This window comes from Esox lucius, chromosome 12 (assembly GCF_011004845.1).
Source record: "Esox lucius isolate fEsoLuc1 chromosome 12, fEsoLuc1.pri, whole genome shotgun sequence".
NCBI lineage: Eukaryota > Metazoa > Chordata > Actinopteri > Esociformes > Esocidae > Esox > Esox lucius.
This window is the reverse complement of record NC_047580.1, coordinates 5,045,584-5,058,565: the sequence shown is the minus strand read 5'-3', so window position 1 is coordinate 5,058,565 and position 12,982 is coordinate 5,045,584. Positions and strand designations below refer to the sequence as shown.

Sequence of the window (12,982 nt, the reverse complement as noted above, 5' to 3'; positions counted from 1 at the left end):
CAGTTACCAGAAAATAACTTGTCTATAAGTTATGTCTTTATGTTCAAACAGTCTAACTATCTCCACCCTGGTTTCCTCAACAGATGGAAAACATTGAACAAGAACCACCTGTTTAAGCTAGGGCCTGGTGGCAGCTAGTGGGCTGTGAATGTAACTGGTGGGCAACAGTGATTTGTAACCAGCTAAAGACTTTAAGTGAAACGGCCACAGCAGCTGGGGTTCTAATTACCCCTAATGCATGACTGAAGGGGGGTTTATGGGAAAAGCTGCTGCCCTTTGGACTGACCCATTAAGTCCCTCTGGCAACCTTGTACCACTCTAGCCTTTTCTTCCCCGCTGGCAAAGAACGGCAGCAGAAGTGACGAAGGCGTTTAGCAGGTCTAGGACACAGCACGGTGGCTGTGCTCAGGATGTCGACTCATTTGGGCGGTTGGGTTGAGGTTGCGTTTACGAGACCCTGCCAGTTGCAACACCCACAAGAAACTCTGTCGTCTCTAAGCTGTTATGCAGATGTTATCGTGGCAATTACACGGCAATTACATGCATGAGCACCTTAATTGACAAGGGTAAAATCCAGGGTTTGCCAACTTTTAGTTCACTTGAGCATAAAACGTGCCGGAACCTTTTGCAATATGTCGATTTGCACTCAAATGGTGTGTGGCTGTACACTCAGATGTGTTTAAAGATATAAATTATTTGGCATTTTAATGATTTATTTAACAGGAAAGTTGGAAAAGAGAGAGCCTTTCCTGAAAGAGCAGTGGGCCAGATTCAAACCTGTGCTGCAGCAGTACAGTTGTGCTCAAAAGTTGGCGTACCCTTGGGGAATTGGTAATATACACTCACCTAAAGGATTATTAGGAACACCTGTTCAATTTCTCATTAATGCAATTATCTAATCAACCAATCACATGGCAGTTGCTTCAATGCATTTAGGGGTGTGGTCCTGGTCAAGACAATCTCCTGAACTCCAAACTGAATGTCAGTATGGGAAAGAAAGGTGATTTAAGCAATTTTGAGAGTGGCATGGTTATTGGTGCCAGACGGGCTGGTCCGAGTATTTCACAATCTGCTCAGTTACTGGGATTTTCACGCACAACCATTTCTAGGGTTTACAAAGAATGGTGTGAAAAGGGAAAAACATCCAGTATGCGGCAATCCTGTGGGTGAAAATGCCTTGTTAATGCTAGAGGTCAGAGGAGAATGGGCCGACTGATTCAAGCTAATAGAAGAGCAACTTTGACTGAAATAACCACTCGTTACAACCGAGGTATGCAGCAAAGCATTTGTGAAGCCACAACATGCACAACCTTGAGGCGGATGGGCTACAACAGCAGAAGACCCCACTCATACCACTCATCTCCACTACAAATAGGAAAAAGAGGCTACAATTTGCACGAGCTCACCAAAATTGGACAGTGGAAGACTGGAAGAATGTTGCCTGGTCTGATGAGTCTCGATTTCTGTTGAGACATTCAGATGGTCGAGTCAGAATTTGGTGTAAACAGAATGAGAACATGGATCCATCATGCCTTGTTACCACTGTGCAGGCTGGTGGTGGTGATGTAATGGTGTGGGGGATGTTTTCTTGGCCCCTTAGTGCCAATTGGGCATCGTTTAAATGCCACGGCTTACCTGAGCATTGTTTCTGACCATGTCCATCCCTTTATGACCACCATGTACCCATCCTCTGATGGCTACTTCCAGCAGGATAATGCACCATGTCACAAAGCTCGAATCATTTCAAATTGGTTTCTTGAACATGACAATGAGTTCACTGTACTGAAATGGCCCCCACGGTCACCAGATCTCAACCCAATAGAGCATCTTTGGGATGTGGTGGAACGGGAGCTTTGTGCCCTGGATGTGCACCCCACAAATCTCCATCAACTGCAAGATGCTATCCTATCAATATGGGCCCACATTTTAAAGAATGCTTTCAGCACCTTGTTGAATCAATGCCACGTAGAATTAAGGCAGTTCTGAAGGCGAAAGGGGGTCAAACACAGTATTAGTATGGTGTTTCTAATAATCCTTTAGGTGAGTGTATGATCACTATCCTTCAATAAAAGACAGTTTTATGCAGGGTCAGTAATATTTTCAAAATCAATGCCAAAATTTCACAATTTCTGCCAGGGTATGCAAACTTATGAGCACAACTGTACATGTGCACTGGAGGCAGCAGTTTAGATCGCTGGACCCCCTAGGACACATCACTCGGAAATGGGAAGACAAATGGTTTATCACTAAAGTCTTATTTCTGGACACTTTGATGGGACCTATTTATGTTCTCACAGCCACTTGACCAGCTCTACTTTGCAAGCCCTGTTTATTCACACAGAAAAATGGGCCTTTTCGTCAATCTAAACCAAACCTATTTATCCCAGGCTTTAAACCTCTTATATGATCATGGCGATGTTAGTCAGTGATGGCATTTTAACTGATTTGATGTGACTTCATTAGCCTGCTTCAGATAGAGCCAACATAATATTAAGCATGGCATTGCCAGATGACAAATTGAGCCAATGGAGTGCAGATCTCAGAGCATAGCTCCAGACAACTAAGTACTGGAAAGACACACACACATGGATGGATGAAAGCAGTCTGGTCTGTTTGTCTGTGTGATACAGGATCCCTGGCTCTGATTAGGACTTTCTTTTCCAACTGACAAAGCAAAACCCACCACTATCAATGGACCTGTCATGGTGCGGTGAGCAGCAGCGCCACCGTGCCATGTTTTCACAAGTTCCCATATCTTACGAACACATCCCGGACTGTCACATGTTTCCAATCTTCCACACCAGGTCCCAATCTAGCTCGTTTGTATGTGTATATATGTTTCCCCTCTGCTCCCCACATTGTGGATCATTGTTGCGGTCGCTGTCATTGTTGCTGTTTGTTAGTTAATCGGTGAGTGTTGTTTAATGTACTGTTTGAATGTTTATTGTTAAGACGCATGTTGCGCACTTTGATTTCATTCAGTCATTAGTATTGTTTTCCGTTCGTGTTTGGTTTGTTTGTTGTTTAATAAAACCAACGAACGTGATATCTGCCTGCGCCTGGTTCCCTCCAACACTACACCAAGACGAGTCGTTACAGAATGATCCACCAAACCTGGAACCAGCAGGCAGTCCCTCCAGAGAGGGTATATACCTGGAGGGGCGATTGGGGGTCTGACTCCCTCTCCTCAGATGACGACGAAGCTGTCTATGAGAGAGTGGAGGAGGATCCCCTTGGGGAGCAGTGCTGGGGGTTGCCCCAAGACGGGTTCGGGGTGCCACTGTGGGGCATGGACCAGTATGGAGTGGTCAAGCCCCTCACCAAAGAGCAAGGGGAGCTGGTGAAGGGTCTCCTGCAGGACATGCAGGAGGCAGGAAGGCCAGGACGTAGGCGAGGCCGGAGGAAGAAGAGGGCGACGTGCCCAACGCCCGGTCCGAGGTCCCCCCAGGAAAATTTTAGGGGGGGGCTGAGAGGGTGCCCGAGGGAAGTCCCGACGGCGCCCCCTCTATGTCCGGTGCCTCCTCGACCCGGTGCAGGCTGGCCAGGCTGTAGGCTGGCAATTAGGCACACACCGCTTCCTGCTCTGCGGCCTTCCGCCGCCCCTGTCCCTGCGCCACGGCGCCGATTGCCCCCTGCTGCATCGGAGCAGCAGCCAGCGCCTCCTACCTGCCAGCAGCGGCAGTCAGCGCCCCCTGCTGCATTGGAGCAGCAGCCAGCGCCTCCTACCTGCCAGCAGCGGCAGTCAGCGCCCCCTGCTGCATTGGAGCAGCAGCCAGCGCCTCCTACCTGCCAGCAGCGGCAGTCAGCGCCCCCTGCTGCATTGGAGCAGCAGCCAGCGCCTCCTTCCTGCCAGTGGCAGCAGCCTGCACCGCCTGAGGCCGAGGAGGAGTGGCCTGCACCGCCTGAGGCCGAGGAGGAGTGGCCTGCACCGCCTGAGGCCGAGGAGGAGTGGCCTGCACCGCCTGAGGCCGAGGAGGAGTGGCCTGCACCGCCTGAGGCCGAGGAGGAGTGGCCTGCACCGCCTGAGGCCGAGGAGGAGTGGCCTGCACCGCCTGAGCTTGCCGGGGTTTGGCTGCCACCGCCCCTTCCTGTCCCGGCCGCCCCGGCGCCCCTTCCTGTCCCGGCCGCCCCGGCGCCCCTTCCTGTCCCGGCCGCCCCGGCGCCCCTTCCTGTCCCGGCCGCCCCGGCGCCCCTTCCTGTCCCGGCCGCCCCGGCGCCCCTTCCTGTCCCGGCCGCCCCGGCGCCCCTTCCTGTCCCGGCCGCCCCGGCGCCCCTTCCTGTCCCGGCCGCCCCGGCGCCCCTTCCTGTCCCGGCCGCCCCGGCGCCCCTTCCTGTCCCGGCCGCCCCGGCGCCCCTTCCTGTCCCGGCAGCCCCGGCGCCCCTTCCTGTCCCGGCAGCCCCGGTCCCTCCTTCGGCTCTTCCGGCTACCGACCCACCGTCGGCTCTTCCGGCTACCGACCCACCGTCGGCTCTTCCGGCTACCGACCCACCGTCGGCTCTTCCGGCTACCGACCCACCGTCGGCTCTTCCGGCTACCGACCCACCGTCGGCTCTTCCGGCTACCGACCCACCGTCGGCTCTTCCGGCTACCGACCCTCCGTCGGCTCTCCCGGCCTCTGACCCTCCGCCGGCTACCGACCCTCCTTCGGCTCTTCCGGCTACCGACCCTCCTTCGGCTCTTCCGGCTACCGACCCTCCTTCGGCTCTTCCGGCTACCGACCCTCCTTCGGCTCTCCCGGCTACCGACCCTCCTTCGGCTCTCCCGGCTACCGACCCTCCTTCGGCTCTCCCGGCTACCGACCCTCCGTCGGCTCTCCCGGCTACCGACCCTCCGTCGGCTCTCCCGGCTACCGACCCTCCGTCGGCTCTCCCGGCTACCGACCCTCCGTCGGCTCTCCCGGCTACCGACCCTCCGTCGGCTCTCCCGGCTACCGACCCTCCGTCGGCTCTCCCGGCTACCGACCCTCCGTCGGCTCTCCCGGCCCCTGACCCTCCGCCGGCTACCGACCCTCCGTCGGCTCTCCCGGCCCCTGACCCTCCGCCGGCTCCTGTTCTTCAGCCGGTTCTGCCTCCCCGGCCTGTCCCGACGGCTCCGCCACCCTGGTTAGTCGCGGCTGTTCCGCCCCCTCGGCGGGTTTGTGCCGATGGGGGTACTGTGCTGCCCCGCCCCCCCTCCCTTGGGCTGGGGTTCGTCTTGGCCCGTCATGGTGCGGTGAGCAGCAGCGCCACCGTGCCATGTTTTCACAAGTTCCCATATCTCACGAACACATCCCGGACTGTCACATGTTTCCAATCTTCCACACCAGGTCCCAATCTAGCTCGTTTGTATGTGTATATATGTTTCCCCTCTGCTCCCCACATTGTGGATCATTGTTGCTGTCGCTGTCATTGTTGCTGTTTGTTAGTTAATCGGTGAGTGTTGTTTAATGTACTGTTTGAATGTTTATTGTTAAGACGCATGTTGCGCACTTTGATTTCATTCAGTCATTAGTATTGTTTTCCGTTCGTGTTTGGTTTGTTTGTTGTTTAATAAAACCAACGAACGTGATATCTGCCTGCGCCTGGTTCCCTCCAACACTACACCAAGACGAGTCGTTACAGGACCATAACAGTCACACACACATACAAGCACACACAAACACAGTGCCTCAGAAAAAGAGCACATACAAAGAGTTTTGGAATTAGGAAAATTATCCACAGGGGTTTATGTAAAAAAAACTTTTATTATTTGTTAAATAGTATACACGTACAGTTCACCGCATGCAGGAAGGCTTCATTAAATAAGATATAAATACAGCAAACATTTAAATGAGGCTCTTCCTTGTTAGAGAGGAACCACACATACTGTTTTATAAACATTCGGAAGTTTCACTTGGGCTTCATTCAAACCTGCCATAGTAATGTTCACATGTTGTCTTGGTTTACTTTATTTATCTTCATCCCATGCCTAGACTACTAATTCTGAAAAGTCAAGTCAAATCTGTAAAGGGGGTCGCCCTGGTAATAGCATTCAGTTTTCAATAAATTACCCAAGACAGGCTGTGAGTTCATTTTGCAACTGGAAAATGAGCTAATGCGCTATTACTGAATTGCGGTTTTGATTGAATTTAACTTGCCCTTGACATTTTCTACACAAAGTATCTAATTTAAAGGAAACAGGCACAAATAATTGTACATTTATTAGCTACAAAGTTTTTCATTGTTTTATTAACATTCACTGTACTACTGACTTCCTTAACAACGCTCCCTCCCCCTCATCCGCTACTGTATCATGTGAGCTGAGTATCCTCACATTTTACACAAGGCCATGTTGGTGCCATTTTCAATGAGAATAACACCTGCTACAGTATAGTGGATTACTCAAAACTGACCTACTGTAACCTACTCACCTCATAAACGATCAAGAAACAACTGCTCAAAATATACGTTTCTCTCGTGTTCATAATTAATCAAAACCAATTACCTAAAAGAGATGTTATGGTTCTGAAAGACTAAGCCTAGGGAATTTGGCCTATTACACTGTCCCTATTCTCATCTAACTGAACTAAGCTCTGCAACACTCTCCCTTCCACCACTTTCTGGTTGGTCCAGAAGATATGATCAGAAACAATATTTGCAGAGAAAGCAACAGGACTAAAGGCTCATAATTGCTTTTACTTTTCTCAAACTAAGAATATAAATGGAAGACTGAGTGATGCTTTTGTAACATACTGAAATTGCTGCAAAAGCGGGAAGCAATGTGTCACGTTTGGAAATAGTGTCTTAACACAAATGGATCGAGAGGAATTGTGTTCACTGGCACTTAAAGCTGCTCTTTTCTTCAGTGGCCATATTCACAAATCTTCCCTTTGCCTCTGTCACATCCTCCACAGGCCAGCTAACAGCTTACAGCCACTGGACCAATGGGTTAATAACCTCTGCCTCCTTTTGCTGCCAGCTCAAACCAAACAAGGAGGATCTCATAACTTCTCCTTGACACCCCCTCGCCCACATTAACCCAATGTATTCAATATCCCCCCACTATCCATTGTAAAAACCCACCCATACTCTCTATGAACCCAGATTCACCAACCCATTCCTTATTTAGAAGTCGGCCCAATCTCATCCCCTCAGCTTTTCTCTTCCTCCACCCCCTTTTACTACAGCCAGTGCCCTTAGAAGGAAAGCTTACAGTGAAGTCTGAGAAAAAACATTGCATTTTAACAACAGAGATAGAGAAGTCATGGCTAATCCTATACTTAAATAAAGAGCCAGTGTTTATAATTTACCAGGAGAACATTCAGCCACAACCCATATTAACCTTACATTTTCCTTCCTTTGTCAGGAGTGAGCAGAATGCACTCTACAGCCAAAGGAATGATGGGTACTGGAGATAGGTGATAAAACAACAAAAAGGCCTTTTCTCTGTTGAATCATCAACAGTCGTCTCATGACAAATTCCAGTTATAGCAAATGTCTTGTGTGTTGCAATGGCTTGGTGTGATGTGTGACTGTACTAATTGGTAAAGATTAGGAAGATAAAGGTGTATAAAATAAAGAACACAGTTTGAGAGTTATTTTACCAATTTAAGGTTATCCAAATGTACACATTTGTAATGTTTTTGGTAAATGTAAGTTTATTTATATAATGTTTTTGTATAAATAAAATGTCAAAATTATTGGAACCTTTGTTTTCAGTACTTTATTCACTTCCTCTTGCCAGGATAACGACACAGAACCATTTCCTATAATTCTTTTTATGAGATTGGGGAAAACAATGGCAGGGATCTGACTATTCCTCAACACAGAATTTCTCCAGGTCCTTGAGATCCTTCTGTCTGCGCATTTGAACTGCCCTCTACAAATTCAAACCAGAGGTTTTGAATGCATTTGAATTACGGACTCTGCGATGGCCACTGCAAAAGATTGATTCTGTTTTAAATATTCAATTTCTTTGTGGATTTTGACATGCTGATTGATGTAATTTAATTGAAGTAAGATCTGCTTTCAAATATATTTTAGCCTCCTGGCAACTTTTTGGCTATTACATCCTGGTACTAGATAAAGTTTATTAAGTCTTAACAAGGTCGCAATATGAGTGGAAACCAGATAGCTTCATTAAAGATCAATAACAATATTTTCTGGTAGGTATTGGTACTGGGTTTCGGTTTGGCTCATCCATTCTCATTTTTTATGCCAAAATGGTTTGCAAGTTGGTGTCCTTGAAGTATAAATGAAATGTATACTACAAAAAATGTAAATGTTACTCATTACCTGTGTTGTTTATTTTTCAGATTTTGAACAAAGGCGCCAATCATTTTGTAGGTGACCGTATATTTGCTCAACAGTGTACATTGGAGAAAGTGTGTGTGTGTGTGTGCTTACATGCCAAGAAGTGATCTAATGTGTGGTTGACTTGGGAAGTGATGGGGAGTTACTGTGATTTGGTGTTCTACATACAGTAGAAAGCCTTTGAGGGCCATACTTTACATGAAATCTCCAACAGAACAATTACCCCAGATTTTCTCCCCCATTCCCAATGTTTTCATAACTAATTCAATTGATTACCCTATCTCGTTGCACAGCCCACTGAGACATGAAAGTCCCTACGGCCAGGCCATCTGCCCTCCCACCCCTGGCCATGCTTACCAATTTGGATAGCTTATGGAGCTTTCAGTCACACGTCTGCCAGTTGCACAGTCGATGATCGCTCGTAGACTGCAGTGGAAACTTGGCACTATGAAACCACAGACCACCCCAGAGCCCCCCTCATTTTTACTCCATTTGTTTTAGCAGTGTAGGTAAAGTGGACGTGTTGTGTAAGGCTAAGGTGTGGAGCGGTAATTTTAAGGGGAACAGCGTGAAACACACCAAAGCAGGCATAACATGGGTGACATGGAATCAGCTCAAAAGGTACAAGTGTGACGAGTGATCGGTCATGGCAGTCCCCACACAGCCCATCCGGTGTGGTACCATCCGTCCTTAGACCTGTGCAGCGTTGTCCCTAGGGGAAAACCGCAGGGGCTTCCCTCAGGAAGTAAATTAGAGTTTCATGAGTCCCCGTCTCTCTCCGTCCTCTGTCCTCCCACTCTCACTACAGCATGGTGACAGTATGTCTCCTCCTACAATACATTTCGCTTCCCTCTCTCTCTCAGTACATGACCTGTTGCCCTTCCATCTCTCTCTCGCTCATCTCTATGGCTGCCGGTTGTTGACGTCGCGCGGCGTCCGGTTGCGTTCTCCAGAACCCTTGTTGCGGGCCTTCCGTGCGCTATCGTGCGCCTGGCGGTACTTGTCCAGCATGCTCTTGTGTTTGCGCCGCAGCTTGTCGTTGCACCACATCCTCTCGCAGTACTCCTCCACGTGAGGCAGGTTGGACGGGCCGATGAGCTGCATGATGTCCTTGAACCAGGATCGCGGGTGGTTGATCGCGCCTGTGCTCCTTAAAGCGTGGCAGGGGATCCAGGCCCGGTAACCCTTGGTGCTGAAGGAGCCGTCAAGGGGGGCATCGTCGCGGGCCAGCAGCTCGCTCAGCGACTCCCCTGGCAGAACCTCCAAGGTGAAGCGGGCAAGGGTCCGGGCGAAGCCGTGCTCACGGGAACGACACACGTACGCTCCCTCGTCCTGACGGAAGACGCGCCGGAACAGCAAGCCTTGTTCTGTGCGCATTACCCGCTCATCCAGCTTCACCTACAAGGAGGAAGGGGGGCGGGGATTGGGGGGGTGTGAGGGAGGAGGCAGAGAGAGGGGAAAAAGTGGTGGTGAGAAGAAGGAATGACTGGATACCGATGGGTTGAGGTACCACATAGAGGAGAGAATGGATGAGGAGATTTTCGGGCTGTTTTCTCAACTTGGGTGGCTAGGAAGAATTCTGCCATGAAAATCAGCAGTTGTTTTTTCGTTCCCTCCTGATGCCTGTGCATGTGTTTTTGCCAATGAAAACAGGGCAGCCTGGTCTACTAAGATGAACAGCTGAGAGCCAAGGTTTATTTGATGGGAAATAGAAATCTGTTCTAATGCCTTAATACTTATATGCTTAACACCCCTCTAAGTATAGAAAACCCACAAAAGGACCCATGCGTGGGAAAAACCTTACATGGAATGGGTCACTAATCTGAAGCGGACCTGACTGGACTCTCTGAACCTGTTCCTAGTAAAACACCCCCCTCTCGCTCTCTCATACAGGCCCATTAAATCTACCCCTGAGGTCCTGATTACTGCCTTATTTCAGGTTTCTAGACATCTTTTGCTTTATTCTCTCTGTGTCTGTCTTTTTTTCAGTTTGTATGTCTCACTTTCTTTTTCTTACTCTCTCCCTGTCTGCCCTACTTTCTCTTATTAATCTTTAACTCACTCGTTATCCCTCTGTCTGTCTGTCTATCACAACACATTTGATATTCACCGAATGCACCCAGTCTCTAAAAATATCGCCTTATCCAATTTGTAGTTACAACAGCGTCTCTTTGAAGGCTCATGAATTTTGGGACATGCATCTTCTAAAACATGCAGCTGCTCTGCTTCCTGTCACAATGCTAGCGAAACCAGGAAGTCAATTGAACCAGTGCGTCAGAGGAACTCATTTGGCTGTCCACCTCAGTCAACCTGCATGTCACCAGGTCCACCACAAACAGTCACAAGTGTGCCGACAATACGCTGCTAAGCCAGTTACGCTGCTAAGCAAGGTTTGCATAGCCAGTGGACTCTCCCAGTTACGACTATGGCAAAAAGTCTCAAACAGTCTCTCTCCATGCATCTTTTCTTCTACCTCACCTCCTCTTTGCGGTCTTCTCGTTGGACCAGCCATGTTACAGTGGCCTGAGGGGAGCGGGGGATGCACTCCAGGAAGGTGCTGTTGTTTTCTGTCCCGTACACAACTCTTTCCTCCGTCACGTCCAGCTCCTCCACTGTAACACACGCAACGTAGGTACATCAGAAGACGGAGACACTTGGAATGGTGATCTGCAGAGAGCGTGTGATTTCGTCAGGCAGCGTGACTTCGGCTAAGCTACGGCGGATGATGAATCACCCTTTTTTGCCTCTTAGGTCGATTTTTGCAAAACACAAGATAATGACCTAAGGGATTAAATTTCCCTCCCCACCCATGCCTTTAGGTTTGCGCCCCTCACCCCCCACACCGAGAAGTATTAGAACAATTATTTGAAAAGAAGAAAAAAAGGCCTTTCTTAATGTTTTTGTACACAGACTTTAGAAAGCAATTGTAAATGGAAAACAAGGTATTCAAAATACATATCCATACTTACCAATCAACCAAGACAAACCCTGTGTTTCATGTTAGTACCCCGTGTTCCCAGACACAGGGCCGTATCACAACTTGTGTTCTCCTGATAACTTCCCAAAGACCAGATGCTGGGCTTCACAACCTAATCTGCACATGGTTTCTACTGGCTTTTGGTCGGTCAACCAATGAAATGTTTACAGTGTACATCCTGCTCGCTCTCCCCTGAGACAAAATCAGGTCTGCTTCTGGCACCCTATTCCCAACAAAGTGCAATACTTTTGAATAGTGCCCTGGTCTAAAGTGGTGTGCTATGAAGCAACAATTCTACTTAATTTCCTCCTGGTCAGTATTACAGCTGTTCCCACATACCAGTGGCGTCGTTAGCCCTGGACGTCCAGGGCTATTGCCTGGGCGTCTTTAATGAATAGCCCCAGATCTCAAATGGACCAAAAAATAATAATGACCCCTGATCCATTCATCTGTGATTCCGATCGTGCATTATGCCAATGTAGACGTCGCAAGCGTGTACATTGACATTTTCCGCATGTACATTCAAAACACTCTACTTTCTGTCACAGGGGTGGGGGGGCTAAGCCCCGAATGTATTGTGATCCTAACGACGCCTCTGCCACATACCCTTTCTCAACAGGATGTTAGCATGCTGTACTTTCCTAATTGGCATGAGTCTCAGTACTGCATGTCCTTCACATTCACATTCTCAACGTATCTCTCTCGGTCCTAACCACTGAGGTTCTGCTCCATACCCCACAGAGCCAGATGGCACCCCCTCTACCTACCCTTCTCCATTCTCTCACCACTGAGGTTCTGCTCCAGACCCCACAGAGCCAGATGGCACCCCCTCTACCTTCCCTTCTCCACTCTCTCACCACTGAGTTTCTGGTCCAAACACTGCAGGACAGGGTTGCCGTGCCGAATGTCCTGGCGGCGGAAGCGTCGTTTGCTGAGGGAGGTGTAGCGGGTGCAGGAGGTACCGTCCCAGGCACAGTATGGGTCTCTGGCCAGGCAGCACTCAGCACAGGCCTTCCCATAGGTCTCACACTTGTGGAGCCTCAGCTGGGCCACACCCACCGGGGAACCCACGAACAGAGCTTGCTATGTGGGAAAGGGGATCAGAAGAGAACCAGAGTATGAGAATCTAGTGGGATTTACCACAGAGTTGGCTTCAGTGAAGTACAGCTGCAGGAAAAATTAAGAGATCACTGCACCTTTTTCTTTCCCTTCCAAAAAAGTGGAAAAGGAACGTTTTGAGTGAGGAACAGAAGCGTTCAATTTGCAGAGGACCCTTCCTTTTCAACATTTTTGGAAGGGAAAGAAAAAGTTGCAGTGGTCTCTTAAATGTTTCCAGAGCTGTATATAGTAAATATAGTAGGATTTATGATAGAGCTGGCTTCAGTGAAGTATACAGTGAATATAGTAGGTATTGTCATAAAGTTGGCTTCAGAAAGGTATACAGTGAATATAGTAGGATTTATCATAGAGGTTGGTTCAGTGAAGTATATAGTGAATTAGTAGGAATGATCATGAAGTTGGCTTCAGTGCTGGTAGGTTCTCTACAATAAAATGAGCAATAAATTAGAACAAACATTTACTCACCCTTTTTACTGAAATGTCCAAAGATGTAATGGGAGTTTGTACCTTCACAAAATGAGAATATGAAAGCATTTGTTAAAGGCTTGGGATTTTGAATCTTCTGTGGGGATAAGTAGAACAGGAGTAGTAGAGGGAAGGAGAAGAGGGAGGTGG

General features: G+C 48.7%; 1 protein-coding gene across 1 annotated transcript in view; it reads right to left on the bottom strand.

Annotated features, from left to right (window-relative positions):
• Positions 1-8,242: 8,242 nt before the first annotated feature.
• Positions 8,243-12,982, bottom strand: part of sema3bl (sema domain, immunoglobulin domain (Ig), short basic domain, secreted, (semaphorin) 3bl) — a 47,556-nt gene continuing 42,816 nt past the window's right edge. The window contains exons 13-16 of the mRNA XM_010895849.4: positions 12,833-12,874; positions 12,106-12,331; positions 10,750-10,883; positions 8,243-9,669 (exon numbers count right to left, since the gene is read on the bottom strand). Coding sequence (XP_010894151.2) covers positions 9,175-9,669; positions 10,750-10,883; positions 12,106-12,331; positions 12,833-12,874 — 897 coding nt within the window. The 3' untranslated portion in view covers positions 8,243-9,174. The remainder of the gene's footprint in view (positions 9,670-10,749; positions 10,884-12,105; positions 12,332-12,832; positions 12,875-12,982) is intronic.